General features: G+C 45.0%; 1 protein-coding gene across 18 annotated transcripts in view; it reads left to right on the top strand.

Moving 5' to 3' along the window:
- Nucleotides 1-18,185, top strand: part of LOC122558518 (adhesion G protein-coupled receptor G5-like) — an 88,354-nt gene that overhangs the window by 19,285 nt on the left and 50,884 nt on the right. For 6 of the 18 annotated variants that reach the window (XM_087995998.1, XM_087995991.1, XM_087995997.1 and 3 more), the window contains exons 2-4: nucleotides 1,715-1,753; nucleotides 6,548-6,586; nucleotides 10,903-10,944. In XM_087995998.1, coding sequence (XP_087852124.1) covers nucleotides 1,715-1,753; nucleotides 6,548-6,586; nucleotides 10,903-10,944 — 120 coding nt within the window. Of the gene's footprint in view, nucleotides 1-1,714; nucleotides 1,754-6,547; nucleotides 6,587-10,902; nucleotides 10,945-14,128; nucleotides 14,171-17,135; nucleotides 17,178-18,185 lie in introns of all 18 variants that reach the window. The other 12 variants (XM_087995985.1, XM_087995993.1, XM_087995992.1 and 9 more) reach the window with 6 other exon arrangements.

Here is an 18,185-nt window from a genome sequence, read left to right as displayed (position 1 = left end):
GAACCACAACATTGTACTGAAGATTAGTACTTCAGAATTTGCTGCTCCCCTCGCCAAGTTGTTCCAATACAGCCACAACACTGGCACTTACCTGACAATGTAAGCAATTGCCCAGGTATATCCTGTACATGAAAAACAAGACAAAGCCAACTCAGCTAACTGACACTGCATCAGTCTCTTCTCAGTCATTCGGAAAGGGATAGTGCAATAACCTGCTCAGAGATGCTCAGTGTGAATATCACCAGGACCACTCAGCTCCTGAGCTCAGTAGAGCGTCGGTCTAACCATGGACAAAAGAGATGAAGTCAAGAGGGGATGTAAAGGTAACTTCCCTTGACATCAAGGTAGTATGTGATCAAGTGTGATGTCTTAGCTTCCAAGCAAATCTGGGGTCAATGGAAATCAAGGGAAAAACTCTCCACTGGTTAGAGTCATTACCTGGTACATAGGAGGATGGTTGTGGTTGTTGGAGGTCAGTCATTACAGCTCCAAGACATCACTACAGAAATTACTCAGGGTCGAATTCTAGGGGAAGGCATCTCTACCACCTCCTAATGTTCAGCATAAGTTCAAAAGTGTGGACGGTCTGTGACGATTGCACAATTTTCCGTCCCATTCCCGACTCCTCAGGTCACTGTGTCCTTATGCAGCAAATAGTGGACAACATCCAGATTTGGGTTGATAAGTTCATTGTAATATGTTGACCACACAGGTGCCAGACAACAGCCATCTCCAACTAACGACAATCCAACCTTTACCCCTTGATATTCAATGTCAATGATAATTCACAATCCCCCATTATCGATATCCTGAGGGCTACAATTGACAGAGTCTGAACTGGAACACTCACACAAATAATCTTACGATAAAAACGCAGCAGATGTTGGGAATTCTGTGGTGAGTAATTTGCTTCCTCATTCCTCAAAGCTTGTCCACCATCTATGAGGTACAAAACCCAGCCTAGTAGAGTTTTGTACCATGGAATATGCCCCAATTGCCTGGATGGGTGCAGTTTCAACAACACTCAAGACATTTGACACCATCTAGGACAAAGCTGTCTGCTTCATTTACATCCCAACTAATACCTCCACATTCAGTCCTTCAGCCAGCAAGGCACAGTGGTGGCAGTGTGTACCATGTCTGATATTGTTCTGCTGAGGCTCCCTTAACAACAGCTTCCAAGCTGACAAGCTCTCTGTCCACGAGAAGGAGAGAGGTGTAGATACATGGGAACACCACCTCTCCTGCAAGTTTGCCTCTAACCCATACACCATCCTGACTTGTAACTCTCTCATCATTCGTTCACTGTCACTGGACCAAAATCCTGCAAATCAACTGCTGTAGATAAAAAGTAACATGCCCAAGTCCCAGAGAGCAGCTGTTCCAGTGCAGAGAGAGAGAGAAAGAGAGGGCTGGTGGTGGCTCAATGTGAGGGGAGAGGTTGAGAAAAGAATTCTTCATGGTGACCTCAGCTAGTGGGAGTACTGAACCAGCCCTGTTGGCATCACATTGTATTGCAAACAAGCTGTCCAGCCAACTCAGCTAACTGATCCCATAATGTCTAAAGATCAAGTTTGATGAACTCAATGGAAATAAAACAGCAGCCAAACAGAGATAAAATTGGTTGGCACCACTGATGTAAGAACTAAAAACAGGACGTGCTGAAGAAAAGAGATTTCCTTTTGATTTCCAACTGTCTTTTTTATCTCTGCAGAGATATGTGAGGAATTCTGTGAAAACCTGAAAAGCACAGGTCAGTGATCTCATACACACAAAAATAAAAATGGTGTGATAATTATTGCATAAAAAAGAATGAGGATGCAAGTAAGAAATTGTGCATTTATAAAACACCTCTCACAACCACAAAATTTACCGAAGTGCATGACGGATAATGAAATAATTTTGATGTTTAGTCATTGTTAAACACAGCAGCCAATGTTTGCACAGCAAGGACCCATGATTAGAGAATAATTGAATGATTTGAATGTGTGTTTTAATGTTGTTGGACATGGGATAATATAGAGAGCTGTCTCACAGACTCATCAAGCAACAGCCTGACATAATCATACTCACAGAATCATACCTCACAGACAATGTCCCAGACACCACCATCACCATCCCTTGATATAACAAAGAACAAAGAGATCAAAGAACAAAGAAAAATCCAGCACAGGAACAGGCCCTTCGGTTCTCCTAGCCTGCACTGACACATTTTGCCCTTCCATACTATAACTGTCTTCACTTACAGGATCCGTATCCCTCTAACCCTTCCTATTCATGTATTCGTCCAGGTGAATCTTGAATGCTGTTATTCTGTCTGCTTCTAGCTCCTCCTCTAGCAGCGTGTTCCAGGCACTCACCACCCTTTGTGTGAAAACCTGCCTCACAAATCTCTTTTAAACATCCCTTCCCTTGTAATTGATCCCACCACACTGGGAAAAAGACTCATACTTTCCACTCTTCATGTTGCGGCTGAAAGGCCCATGATTAAAGAATAGTTGAATGATTTAAATGTGTGTTTTAATGCTGTTGGACATGGGATAAATAGAGAGCTGTCTCACAGACTAGTCAAGCAACAGCCTGACATAGTCATACTCACAGAATCATACCTGACAGACAATGTCCCAGACACCACCATCACCATCCCTGGGTATGTCCTGTCCCATCAGCAGGACAGAGAGTTGCTCGGAAGCAGCATTACCGAACAAGCTGGTCGGGTCCAAAAGGACATAGCTGCTAGACAGGGTCTGTGGCAGGCAGTGAGGGAATCCACAAGTGGGGAAATCATACTTGGCCCTTCCTCACCAATCTGGCGGCTTCAGGTACATCTGTCCAGGCCAGTACCAGTAAGAGTGATCATCACACAGTTCATGTGGGGTCAAAAACCTACCTTCACACTGAGAGTGTCCTCCATCGTGTTCCATAGCACTCTCACTGTGCTAAATGGGATAGACTTTGAACAGATCTGGCAACGGAAGTCTGGGCATCCATGAGGCACTGTGAACCATCAGTAGAGCAGAATTGTGCTCCAGCACAATCTGTAAGCTCATGGCCTGACATATCTCCCACTTAACCATTTCCCTAGAGCCAGGGGATTAACCCTGGTTGAATGGAGAGTGCAGGAGGGCATGGCAGGAGCAGAACAGGCATTGCTAAAAATGCGACAATAAACTGCTGTAACTGCCAGACAGGATTACCTGTGTACCAAGCAGAAACAGCATACAATGGACAGAGCTACGTGATCCCATCACCATCACACTACAGTGCTCCCACTTCCAGTCATGAATCATGGTCTACAATTAAACAATGAACAGGAGGACCATGCTCCCTGAATTTTACCATCCCCCAATGATGGGGAAGCCTTGCAGTGAACAAGGCAAAAGCATTTACTAACATATTCAGCTAAAAATGCTGAGTGGTTAACTGATCTCGGCCTCCTGATATAAAGAATGGAGTAATTGAAATAGTTACAGGTACAGGATACTGCAAGGATATGGGCCCTGACAACATTCTTGTAATTGTACTGAAGTTTGTGCGAAGATTTGTAGCTCGGGTGCTCATTGTTGTGGTTCTGTTCGCCGAGCTGGAAGTTTTTGTTGCAAACGTTTCGTCCCCTGGCTAGGCGACATCATCAGTGCTTGGGAGCCTCCTGCGAAGCACTTCTTTGATGTTTCCTCTGGTGTTTATAGTGGTCTGTCCCTGCCGCTTCCGGTTGTCAGTTTCAGCTGTCCGCTGTAGTGGTTGGTATATTGGGTCCAGGTCGATGTGTTTGTTGATGGAGTTTGTGGATGAATGCCATGCCTCTAGGAATTCCCTGGCTGTTCTCTGTCTGGCTTGCCCTATAATGGTAGTGTTGTCCCAGTCGAATTCATGTTGCTTGTTGTCTGCGTGTGTGGCTACTAAGGATAGCTGGTTGTGTCGTTTCGTGGCTAGTTGATGTTCATGTATTTCATAGTTCCAAGAACACCGAACGGAGAATTCACTACAAGGGTATACAGGAAAGCCACACACACAGACCAAGTCCTAAACTATGAAAGTAACCACCCCAACACACACAAATGAAGCTGCATCAGGACACTATTCAAAAGGGCCACAACACACTGCAGTACACCAGAACTGCAAAAAGAGGAACACCTATATAAGGTATTCGCCAAAAACGGATACCCGCGCAACTTCATCAAGAGATGCCTAAGAGAAAGACCACGGAACGAGGACATACCACAACCAAAAGGACTAGCCACACTACCATACATCAGGAGCATCTCAGAACTGACAGCCAGACTACTGCAACCTCTAGGACTCATAACGGCTCACAAACCAACAGCCACGCTCAGACAACAACTCACCAGAACGAAGGACCCGATACCCAACATGAGCAAAACTAATGTAGTGTACAAAATACCATGCAAGGACTGCACAAAACCCTATATAGGACAAACAGGAAGACAGCTAACAATCCGCATACATGAACATCAACTAGCCACGAAACGACACAACCAGCTATCCTTAGTAGCCACACACGCAGACAACAAGCAACATGAATTCGACTGGGACAACACTACCATTATAGGGCAAGCCAGACAGAGAACAGCCAGGGAATTCCTAGAGGCATGGCTTTCATCCACAAACTCCATCAACAAACACATCGACCTGGACCCAATATACCAACCACTACAGCGGACAGCTGAAACTGACAACCGGAAGCGGCAGGGACAGACCACTATAAACACCGGAGGAAACATCAAAGAAGCGCTTCGCAGGAGGCTCCCAAGCACTGATGATGTTGCCTAGCCAGGGGATGAAACGTTTGCAACAAAAACTTCCAGCTCGGCGAACAGAACCACAACATTGTACTGAAGGTTAGCACTTCAGAATTTGCTGCTCCCCTCGCCAAGTTGTTCTAATACAGCCACAACACTGGCACTTACCTGACAATGTAGGCAATTGCCCAGGTATATCCTGTACATGAAAAACAAGACAAAGCCAACTCAGCTAACTGACACTGCATCAGTCTCTTCTCAGTCATTAGGAAAGGGACAGTGCAATAACCTGCTCAGAGATGCTCAGTGTGAATATACCTGGACCACTAGCTCCTGAGCTCAGTAGAGCGTCGGTCTAACCATGGACAAAAGAGATGAAGTCAAGAGGGGATGTAAAGGTAACTTCCCTTGACATCAAGGTAGTATGTGATCAAGTGTGATGTCTTAGCTTCCAAGCAAATCTGGGGTCAATGGAAATCAAGGGAAAAACTCTCCACTGGTTAGAGTCATTACCTGGTACATAGGAGGATGGTTGTGGTTGTTGGAGGTCAGTCATTACAGCTCCAAGACATCACTACAGAAATTACTCAGGGTCGTATTCTAGGGGGAAGCATCTCTATCACCTCCTAATGTTCAGCATAAGTTCAAAAGTGTGGACGTTCTGTGACGATTGCACAATTTTCCGTCCCATTCCCGACTCCTCAGATCACTGTGTCCTTATGCAGCAAACAGTGGACAACATCCAGATTTGGGTTGATAAGTTCATTGTAATATGTTGACCACACAGGTGCCAGGCAACAGCCATCTCTAACTAACGACAATCCAACCTTTACCCCTTGATATTCAATGTCAATGATAATTCACAATCCCCCATTATCGACATCCTGAGGGCTACAATTGACAGAGTCTGAACTGGAACACTCACACAAATAATCTTACGATAAAAACGCAGCAGATGTTGGGAATTCTGTGGTGAATAATTTGCTTCCTCATTCCTCAAAGCTTGTCCACCATCTATGAGGTACAAAACCCAGCCTAGTAGAGTTTTGTACCATGGAATATGCCCCAATTGCCTGGATGGGTGCAGTTTCAACAACACTCAAACCACTTGATACCATCCAGGACAAAGCTGTCTGCTTCATTTACATCCCAACTAATACCTCCACATTCAGTCCTTCAGCCAGCAAGGCACAGTGGTGACAGTGTGTACCATGTCTGATATTGTTCTGCTGAGGCTCCCTTAACAACAGCTTCCAAGCTGACAAGCTCTCTGTCCATGAGAAGGAAAGAGGTGTAGATACATGGGAACACCACCTCTCCTGCAAATTTGCCTCTAACCCATACACCATCCTGACATGTAACTCTCTCATCATTCCTTCACTGTCACTGGACCAAAATCTTGCAAATCAACTGCTGTCGGTAAAAAGTAACATGCCCAAGTCCCAGAGAGCAGCTGTTCCAGTGCAGAGAGAGAGAGAGAGAGAGGGCTGGTGGTGGCTCAATGTGAGGGGAGAGGTTGAGAAGAGAATTCTTCATGGTGACCTCAGCTAGTGGGAGTACTGAACCAGCCCTGTTGGCATCACATTGTATTGCAAACAAGCTGTCCAGCCAACTCAGCTAACTGATCCCATAATGTCTAAAGATCAAGTTTGATGAACTCAATGGAAATAAAACAGCAGCCAAACAGAGATAAAATTGGTTGGCACCACTGATGTAAGAACTAAAAACAGGACGTGCTGAAGAAGAGATTTCCTTTTGATTTCCAACTGTCTTTTTTATCTCTGCAGAGATATGTGAGGAATTCTGTGAAAAGCTGAAAAGCACAGGTCAGTGATCTCATACACACAAAAATAAAAATGGTGTGATGATTATTGCATAAAAAAGAATGAGGATGCAAGTAAGAAATTATGCATTTATAAAACACCTCTCACAACCACAAAATTTACCGAAGTGCATGACGGATAATGAAATAATTTTGATGTTTAGTCATTGTTAAACACAGCAGCCAATGTTTGCACAGCAAGGAGCCATGATTAGAGAATAATTGAATGATTTGAATGTGTGTTTTAATGTTGTTGGACATGGGATAATATAGAGAGCTGTCTCACAGACTCATCAAGCAACAGCCTGACATAATCATACTCACAGAATCATACCTCACAGACAATGTCCGAGACACCACCATCACCATCCATGGGTATAACAAAGAACAAAGAGATCAAAGAACAAAGAAAAATCCAGCACAGGAACAGGCCCTTCAGTTCTCCTAGCCTGCCCTTCCATACTAAAACTGTCTTCACTTACAGGATCCGTATCCCTCTAAGGAGAAAGTGAGGTCTGCAGATGCTGGAGATCAGAGCTGAAAATGTGTTGCTGGAAAATCGCAGCAGAGCAGGCAGCATCCAGGGAACAGGAGAATCGACGTTTCGGGCATTAGCCCTTCTTCAGGCTTATGCCCGAAACGTCGATTCTCCTGTTCCCTGGATGCTGCCTGACCTGCTGCGCTTTTCCAGCAACACATTTTCAGCCCTGTATCCCTCTAATCCTTCCTATTCATGTATTCGTCCAGGTGAATCTTGAATGCTGTTATTCTGTCTGCTACTAGCACCTCCTCTAGCAGCGTGTTCCAGGCACTCACCACCCTTTGTGTGAAAACCTGCCTCACAAATCTCTTTTAAACATCCCTTCCCTTGTAATTGTATGAAAAAGCCTCATACTTTCCACTCTTCATGTTGCGGCTGTACAAGACATTGGTTCGGCCACTGTTGGAATATTGTGTGCAATTATGGTCTCCTTCCTATCGGAAAGATGTTGTGAAACTTGAAAGGATTCAGAAAAGAATTACAAGGATGTTGCCAGGGTTGGAGGATCTGAGCTACAGGGAGAGGCTGAACAGGCTGGGGCTGTTTTCCCTGGAGCGTTGAAGGCTGAGGGGTGATCTTATAGAGGTTTACAAAATGATGAGGGGCATGGATAGGATAAATAGGCAAAGTTTTTTATCTGGGATGGGGGAGTCCAGAACTAGAGGGCATTGGTTTAGGGTGAGAGGGGAAAGATATAAAAGAGACCTAAGGGGCAACTTTTTCACACAGAGGGTGGTACGTGTATGAAATGATCTGCCAGAGGAAGTGGAGGAAGCTGATATAATTGCAACATTTAAGAGGCATTTAGATGGGTATATGAATAGGAAGGGTTTGGAGGGATATGGGCCAGGTGCTGGCAGGTGGGACTAGATTGGGTTGGGATATCTGGTCGGCATGGATGGGTTGGACCAAAGGGTCTGTTTCCATGCTGTACATCTCTATGACTCTATGACTCTATGACTCTATCCATGCCATTCAACATCTATTAGGCCGCCCCTCATCCTCCTGCCTTCCAGTGAAAACAAACCCCATCTATCCAACCTTTCTTCAAAACTAAATTCCCCCATACCAGGCAACATCCTGGTAAACCTTTTCTGTACCCTCTCCAAACCTTCTGGTGGTGTGGTGACCAGAACTGAATGCAATATTCCAAGTGTGTCCAAACTAAAGTTTTGTAAAGCTACAGCATAACGACACAGTGGTACAGTGGTGGGTGGCACGGTGGCACAGTGGTTAGTACTGCTGCCTCACAGCACTAGAGACCCGGGTTCAATTCCCACCTCAGGCAACTGACTGTGTGGAGTTCCCACATTCTCCCCGTGTCTGCGTGGGTTTCCTCTGGGTGCTCCTGTTTCCTCCCACAGTCCAAAAATGTGCAAGTTAGATGAATTGGCCATGCTAAATTGCCCATAGTGTTAGGTGAAGGGGTAAGTGTAAGGGAATGGGTCTGGGTGGATTGTGCTTCGGCAGGTCGGTGTGGATTTGTTTGGCCGAAGGGCCTGTTTCCACACTATAAGTAATCTAATCTAATAACCTGCCTTTCCTCATACTCAATGCCCTTTCCAATGAAGGCAAGCATGCATTGCTTTTTTACTGCGTTATCTACCTGCGCTGTCACCTTCAGTGATCTGTGACCTGCATACCCAGATCCCTCTACATACCAATATTCATAAAGGTTCTGCCATTCACTGTATAATTTCCATCTGTACTTGACCTTCCAAACCCATCACCTCACATTTGTCTGTATTAAACTCCATCTGCCATTTTTCTGCCCATGCATCCAACTTATCTATATCCTGCTGTACCCTCTGACAATCCTCCTCACTATCCACAACTCCACCAATCTTTGTTTCATCCACAAACTTTCTAATTAGCCCAGCCACGTTTTCCTCCAAACCATTTATGTCGATCACAAACAGTACAAGCCCAAGCGCAGTTCCCTGTAGAATTTCCCTCGGACTCCTCAACATTGACTGTGGACCCCATGAAGTCTGAAAGCCATCAGGTTATATATGAGGTAGGTACGTTCCTGCTGATTACCATGTACCATCCTCCATCGGCTCAGGATTCAAAGCTCCTCCATGTTGAACAACACTTGAAGGAAACAATGAGGGTGGCAAGGGCACAGGATGTATTCTGGGTGGGGGATTTCAATGCCTACCACCAAGAGTGGCTCGAAAGAAGCACTACTGATGGAACTGGTTGGGTCCTAAAGGACAAAGCTACTGGACTGGGTCTGCAGCAGGTAGTGAGGAAACGAAGAAGAGGGAAAAGCATATTTGACCACACCCTTACCAATTTACTGGTTACAGATACATCTGTCTGTGACTGTATCGGTAAAAGTGACCACCGCACAGCCCTTGTGGAAACAAAACCCCACCTTCACATTGACAACAACCTCCATCATGTTGTCTGGCACTGTCACCATGCCAACTGGGACTGATTTTGAAATGACCTAGCATCCATGTGGCACTGTGGACCATTCAACAGCAGCAGAATTGTACTCCAGCACAATCTGTAACCTCATGGCCTAGCATATGCCCTGCTCAATCATTACCATCAAGCCAGAGGATTAATCCTGGTTGAATGGAGAGTGCAGGAGGGCATGGCAGGAACAGCACAGGGCATTGATAAAAATGCGATGGTAAACTGCTATAGCTGCTCAGACAGGATTACCTGTGTACCAAACAGAAACAGCATGGAATAGACAGAGCTAAGTGATCCCATAAGCACAGCAGTGCTGCCACTTCCAGTCATGAATCATAGTCTGCAATTAAACAATGAACAGGAGGACCATGCTCCCTGAATTTTACCATCCCCAATGATGGGGAAGCCCATTGCACATTCAGTCCCAATCCCATCTCCTCAGATACTGAAGCAACTTGTGTCTGTATGCAGCCAAATGTGGATCATACCCAGGTTTGAGTTGATAAGTGCCCAATAATAGTTCAGCCACACAAGTACTAGACAAAGGCCATCACCAGCTAACGGGAATCCAACCACTGTCCCTTGACATCCAATGTCAATGGTAATTCCCAATTCCCCATAATCGACATCCCAAGGGATACAATTGACCAGAATCTGAACTGGAGCATTCAAATACACGGGAACACCACCTCTCCTGTAACTTCCCCTCTAAGCCGCACACTATCCTGACTTTCATCTCTATCATTGTTTCTTTATTGTTGATGGATCAAAATCCTGGAACTCCACTGCTAGAGGTATAAAGTAACATAGCCAAAGTCCCCAAGGGCCACGGAGAGAGACCGAGATGGCTGATTGTGGCCCAATGTGAGGCGAGATGTTAAGAAGGAGAATCCTTCCTGGTGACCTGAGCTGGTGGGGGTACTGAACCCGCACTGTTGGGATCACCCTGCATTACAAACCTGCTGTCCAGCCTACTCAGCCAAGTGACCCAAGAGGTACAATGGTCACTATTGAGAAACCCAATGAAGATAAAACAGCACCCAAACAGTGAAAATGTAAATTAAAGATCTGTGGATGCAGTATATCAAAAGCAAAAGTTGCTGGAAAAGCTCAGCATGTCTGGCAGCTACTGCGAAAAGAAATCAAAATTAACTGAGGAAGGGTCACCGGACCCGAAAGGTAAAATTTGATTTATGTTCACAGATGCTGCCAGACTTGCTGAGCTTTTCCAGCAACGTCTGTTTTGTTTTTGAGTGAAAGTAAAGGTTGGCAAGACTGACGTAAGAACTAAAATCAGGATGCCTCCACTTTTTGATTTCCAAAAGTTATAGCTGTCTTTTTTATCCCTACAGAGAATTGTTGCAAGAAATGCTGCAGTTATCTGCAACCCAAAGGTCAGTAATCTGATAAACACAAAATAAAAAAGTATGACAATTATTGCACAGAAAGCATAAGGATGAAAGTAAGAAATTGTGCATTTATAAAGCACCTGTTACAACCTCAAAATCTCCCAAAGTGCATGACAGGTAAATAATAATTTTGATGGTTAGTTATTGCTAAACATAGCAGCCATTGTTTGCACAGCAAGGACCCATGAGTGGACAATAGTTGAATAATTTGAACGTGTGTTTTAATGCTGTTGGCCATGGGATAATATAGAGAGCTGTCTCACAACTAGTCAAGCAACAGCCTGACATAGTCATACTCATAGTCATACCTCACAGACAATGTCCTGGACACCACCATCACCACCATCCCTGGATATGTCCTGTCCCACCAGCAGGACAGACCCAGCAGAGGTGGCTGGTGGGTGGGATTCAGTTGGGAGGGATTTTCCATAGGATTTCTAAACATTGATTCCAGACCCCATGAAGTCAGAAGCCATCTGAAGGGCAAGGAAACCTCCTGCCGATTACTGCATACCATCCTCCCTCAGCTGAGGAATCAACGCTCCTCCATGTTGAACAGCATTTGGAAGAAACAATCAGGGTGACAAGGGCACACAGTGTATTGTGGGTGGAGGATTTCAATGTCAATCACCAAGAGTAGCTCAGAAGCAGCACAACTGATTGAACTGGACTGCAGCAAGTGGTGAGGGAACCCACAAGAGGGAAAAAAGCTACTTGACCACATCCTACCAATCTGCTGGCTGCAGATGCATCTGTCCAGGCCAGTATTAGTAAAAGTGACAACCACACAGTCCTTGTGGAGACAAAATCCTACTTTCACATTGAGAACACATCTCTCATGTTGGGTGCTGCTATCAAACGGTGGAATGGTGGCTGAGTGGTTAGCATTGCTGCCTCACAGCAGTAGGGTCCCAGGTTTGATTCCAGCCTTAGGCGACTGTCTGTGTGGAGTTTGCACATTCTCCCAATGTCTGCGTGGGTTTCCTCTGGGTGCTGTGGTTTCCTCCCACAAGCCAAAGATGTGCAGGGTGCGTACATTGGACACAGTAAATTGCCCATAGTGTTAATTGCATTAGTGAGAGGGAAATGGGACTGGGTGGTTTTCAGAGGGTCAGTGTGGACTGGTTGGCCTAAAGAGCCTGTTCCATACTGTAGGGAATCTAATCTAAATGGGATAGATTTTGAACAGATCTAGCAACTGAAGACTGGGGCTCCATGAGGCACTGTGGACAATCAGTAGCAGCAGAATTGTGACCCAGCACAATCTGTAACCTCATGGCCCAGCACTTACCCCACTCAAGCATTTCCATCCAGCTCAGGGATCCACCCTGGTTTCATAAAGAGGGCAGGAGGGCATGCCAGGAGCAGCACCAGACAGCATGCAATGAACAGTGTTAAGTGATCCCATAACCATCAAAATTAAACACTGCAGTGCTCCCACTTCCACTCAAGAATCATGGTCTACAATTAAACAATGAACATAAGGACCGTGCCCCTGAATTTTGCCATCCCCAATGATGGGGAAGCCCAACACGTTGGTGCACAAATCAGGCCAACAGCATTTACAAACATCTTCAGCTCTAAATGCCAAATGCATGATTTATATTGGCATCTTACAAAGAATGATGTAAACAAATGGCTGTAGGCAATGGATACTGCAAGGCGATGGGCCCTGAAAACATTCTGGCAATAGCACTGAAAACTTTGTACCCAGAACTTGCCAATCCTCTTGCCAAGCTGTTCCAGTACAGCCACAACACTGGTCAAAAAAGATGAAGTCATGAGGGGTCAAAAAGGGAACTCTCCTTGACAGCCAGGTAGTATTTGACCAAGTGTGAGATCAAGGAGTCTGAGTAAAACTGAAGTCAATGGGAATCAGGGGGAAAACTCTCCATTGATTAGAGTCATTCCTGGAACATAGGAGGATGGTTATGGTTGTTGGAGGTCAGTCATTTTAGCTCCAGGACATCTCTGCAGGAATTCCTCAGGGTAGGATCCTAGGCCCAACTATCTTTAACTGTTCCTACCCTCCAGCATTCTCTGATGATTGCACAATGTTCATTCCCATTCCCAACTCCTCAGATACTGAAGCAGCATGTATTAATAAGTAGCAAATCTGCACAACATCCAGGTTTGGGTTGGGAGGTCCCTAGAAATATTTTGGGACACACAAGTGCCAGGCAATGGCCACCTCCATCTAATGAGAATCCAACCATTATCCCTTGGCATTTAATATCAATGGTAATTCCCAATCCGCCATAATCGACATCCCGAGGGATACAATTGACCAGAATCTGAACTGAAGTATTCATATAAATAATCTGGCTACAAAACCACATCAGAGTTTGGGAATTCTGTGGTGAATAACTTGCCTCCTCTCTCCTCAAAGCCTGTCCACCATCTAAGAGGTACATATCCTGAGTGTGATGATAAACGTCCCAATTGCATGGATGGGTGTAGCTTCAACAACACTCAAGATGTTTGACATCATCTAGGACAAAGCTGTCCACTTGGTTTCCATCCCAACTAATACCTTCACCATTCACTCTCTGAGCCAGCAATGCACATTAGCTGCAGTGTATATACCGTGTATGATATTGTCCTGCATTGACTCACAAAGGCTCCTTTGACAACAACTTCCAAGCTGGCAAACTCTGTCAATTAGAAGGAGAGGGCTGTAGATACTTGGGAACACCACCTTTCTTGCAACTTCCCCTCTAAGCCAGACACCGTTCTCACTTGCAACTCTATTCCTGCACTGTCACTGGATCACAATCACAGAAATCCATTGCTGGAGGTAGAAATTAGCATTGCCAAAGTCCCACAGGACGGGTGATTCATGGAGAGAGAGATGGCTGGTGGCAACTCATTGTGAGGGGAGAGGTTGAGAAGGACAATCCTTCATGGTGATTTCAGCTGGTGGGGGTACTGAACCAGCCCTGTTGTCATCACCCTGCATTGCAAACCAGCCGTCCAGCCAACGCAGCTAACTTGACACCATAATTGCCAAAGTTCAAAATTGAGAAACCCAATGGTAATAAAACAGCACCCAAAGAGAGAAAATATAGGTTGGTATCACGGAGGTAAGATCGAAAAAAAAGGATGCCCCCAACAAAACATATTTTCTTCTGATTTCTGAAGCTTATGGTTGACTTTTTTATCGATGCAGACAGAAAATGTAAGAAAATCTGCGAAAAGCTGAAACCCAAAGGTCAGTGATCTCAAATACACAAAAATAAAAAAAATTGCGAGAATTATTACGCAAGAAGACAGAGGATGAAAGTAAGAAATTGTGCATTTATAAAGCACCTGTCACAACCTCAAAAATTCTCAAAGTGTGTGATAGATAACAAAATAATTTTGATGTTTAGTTGTTGTCAAACATAGCAGCCAATCTTTGCACAGCAGGAACCATGCTTAGAGAATAGTTGAATGATTTGAATGTGCGTTTTAATGCTGTTGGACATGGGTTAAAATAGAGAGTGACTCACAGATTGGTCAAGCAACAGCTTGACATAGTCATTCCCACAGAATCATACCTCACAGACAATATCCCAGACACCACCATCACCATCCCTGGATATGTCCTGTCCCACCAGCAGGACAGAACCAGCAGAGGTGGCAGCACAGTGCGAGATAGTTGGGTGGGAGCATCCTTGGAGTCTTCAACTTTGATTCCAGAACCTATGAAGTCAGAGGTCATCGTGTTATATATGGGCAAGGAAACCTTGAACTGATCACCACATCCCATCCTCCCTCAGCTGAGGAATCAGCGCTCCTCCATGTTGAACAATGAGGGTGGCAAGGGCACAGAACGTATTCTGGGTGAGAGATTTCAATGTCAACCACTGAGAGTGTCTCAGAAGCAGCATTACCGAACCAGCTGGTCGGGTCCAAAAGGACACAGCTGCTAGACAGGGTCTGCGGCAGGTAGTGAGGGAATGCACAAATAGGAAAATCATTCTTGACCTCATCGTCACCAATCTGCTGGCTTAAGGTGCATCTGCGCAAAGCAGTGGCAGTAAGAGTGACCCCGGCACAGTCCCTGTGGACGCAATGCCCCACCTTCACATTGAGAATACCTTCTATTGTGTTGAGTGGCTCGATTACCATGCACAATGGGTCAAACTTTGAACAGATCTAGCAACTCCACACTGGAGGCACTATGAACCATAGCAGCAGCAGGACTGTACTCCAGCACAATCTGTCACCTCTTGACTAGCATATCCCCAGTCAACTATTGCCATCAAACCAAATGATGAACCCTGGTTTAATAGAGAGTGCAGGAGGGCATGCCAGGAGCAGCACCAGGCATTGCTAGAAATGTGACAATAAACTGCTGAAGCCAGCAGACGGCACTATCTGTGTTACCAAGCAGAGGCAGCATGCAATGGACAGAGCTAAGTGATCCCATAACCATCAGAACTAAGCACTGCAGTGCTCCCACTTCCAGTCATGAGTCATTGTCTACAATTAAACAATGAACAGGAGGACCATGCTCTCTGAATTTTGCCATCCCCAATGATAGGGAAGCCCAGCACTTTGGTGCACAAATCAGGCCAACAGCATTTACAAACATCTTCAGCTCTAAATGCCAAATGCATGATTTATATTGGCCTCTTACAAAGAATGATGTAAACAAATGGCTATAGGCAATGGATACTGCAAGGCGATGGGCCCTGAAAACATTCTGGCAATAGCACTGAAAACTTTGTACGCAGAACTTGCCACTCCTCTTGCCAAGCTGTTCCAGTACAGCCACAACACTGGTCAAAAAAGATGAAGTCATGAGGGGTCAAAAAGGTAACTCTCCTTGACAGCCAGGTAGTATTTGACCAAGTCTGAGATCAAGAAGTCTGAGTAAAATTGAAGTCAATGGGAATCAGGGGGAAAACTCTCCATTGATTAGAGTCATTCCTGGAACATTGGAGGATGGTTATGGTTGTTGGAGGTCAGTCATTTTAGCTCCAGGACATCTCTGGAGGAATTCCTCAGGGTAGGATCCTAGGCCCAACTATCTTTAACTGTTCCTACCCTCCAGCATTCTCTGATGATTGCACAATGTTCATTCCCATTCCCAACTCCTCAGATACTGAAGCAGCATGTATCAATAAGTAGCAAATCTGCACAACATCCAGGTTTAGGTTGGGAGGTCCCTAGAAATATTTTGGGACACACAAGTGCTAGGCAATGGCCACCTCCATCTAATGAGAATCCAACCATTCTCCCTTGGCATTTAATATCAATGGTAATTCCCAATCCGCCATAATCGACATCCCGAGGGATACAATTGACCAGAATCTGAACTGAAGTATTCATATAAATAATCTGGCTACAAAACCACATCAGAGTTTGGGAATTCTGTGGTGAGTAACTTGCCTCCTCTCTCCTCAAAGCCTGTCCACCATCTAAGAGGTACATATCCTGAGTGTGATGATAAACGTCCCAATTGCATGGATGGGTGTAGCTTCAACAACACTCAAGATGTTTGACATCATCTAGGACAAAGCTGTCCACTTGGTTTCCATCCCAAATAATACCTTCACCATTCACTCTCTGAGCCAGCAATGCACATTAGCTGCAGTGTATATACCGTGTATGATATTGACCTGCATTAACTCACCAAGGCTCCTTTGACAACAACTTCCAAGCTGGCAAACTCTGTCAATTAGAAGGAGAGGGCTGCAGATACTTGGGAACACCACCTTCCTTGCAACTTCCCCTCTAAGCCAGACACCATTCTCACTTGCAACTCTATTCCTACACTGTCACTGGATCACAATCACAGAAATCCATTGCTGGAGGTAGAAATTAGCATTGCCAAAGTCCCACAGGACTGCTGTTTCATGGAGAGAGAGATGGCTGGTGGCAACTCATTGTGAGGGGAGAGGTTGAGAAGGACAATCCTTCATGGTGACTTCAGCTGGTGGGGGTACTGAACCAGCCCTGTTGTCATCACCCTGCATTGCAAACCAGCTGTCCAGCCAACGCAGCTAACTTGACACCATAATGGCCAAAGTTCAAAATTGAGAAACCCAATGGTAATAAAACAGCACCCAAAGAGAGAAAATATAGGTTGGTATCACGGAGGTAAGATCGAAAAAAAAGGATGCCCCCAACAAAACATATTTCCTTCTGATTTCTGAAACTTGTGGTTGTCTTTTTTATCGCTACAGACAGAAAATGTAAGCAAATCTGCAAAAAGCTGAAACCCAAAGGTCAGTGATCTCATATACACAAAATTTAAAAAAAAATGAGAATTATTACGCAACAAGACAGAGGATGAAAGTAAGAAATTGTGCATTTATAAAGCACCTGTCACAACCTCAAAAATTATCAAAGTGTGTGATAGATAATGAAATAATTTTGATGTTTAGTTGTTGTCAAACATAGCAGCCAATCTTTGCACAGCAGGACCCATGCTAAGAGAATAGTTGAATGATTTGAATGTGTGTTTTAATGCTGTTGGACATGGGTTAAAATAGAGAGTAACTCACAGACTGGTCAAGCAACAGCCTGACATAGTCATTCCCACAGAATCATACCTCACAGACAATATCCCAGACACCACCATCACCATCCCTGGATATGTCCTGTTCCACCAGCAGGACAGAACCAGCAGAGGTGGCAGCACAGTGCGAGATAGTTGGGTGGGAGCATCCTTGGAGTCTTGATCTTTGATTCCAGACCCTATGAAGTCAGAAGTCATCGTGTTATATATGGCAAGGAAACTACGACTGATCACCACATCCCATCCTCCCTCAGCTGAGGAATCAGCGCTCCTCCATGTTGAACAATGAGGGTGGCAAGGGCACAGAACGTATTCTGGGTGAGAGATTTCAATGTCAACCACTGAGAGTGTCTCAGAAGCAGCATTACCGAATCAGTTGGTCAGGTCCAAAAGGACACAGCTGCTAGACAGGGTCTGCGGCAGGTAGTGAGGGAATGCACAAATAGGAAAATCATACTTGACCTCATCGTCACCAATCTGCTGGCTTAAGGTGCATCTGTGCAAAGCAGTGGCAGTAAGAGTGACCCCGGCACAGTCCCTGTGGACGCAATGCCCCACCTTCACATTGAGAATACCTTCTATTGTGTTGAGTGGCTCGATTACCATGCACAATGGGTCAAACTTTGAACAGATCTAGCAACTCCACACTGGAGGCACTATGAACCATAGCAGCAGCAGGACTGTACTCCAGCACAATCTGTAACCTCATTGACTA

Source organism: Chiloscyllium plagiosum, unplaced genomic scaffold (genome assembly GCF_037043375.1).
Source record: "Chiloscyllium plagiosum isolate Xiang-an unplaced genomic scaffold, Cpla_swu_hap1 HiC_scaffold_17, whole genome shotgun sequence".
In the NCBI taxonomy this organism is placed as follows: Eukaryota; Metazoa; Chordata; class Chondrichthyes; order Orectolobiformes; family Hemiscylliidae; genus Chiloscyllium; species Chiloscyllium plagiosum.
Note: the sequence above shows the minus strand (reverse complement) of the source record. Positions and strands in the feature narration are given on the sequence as shown.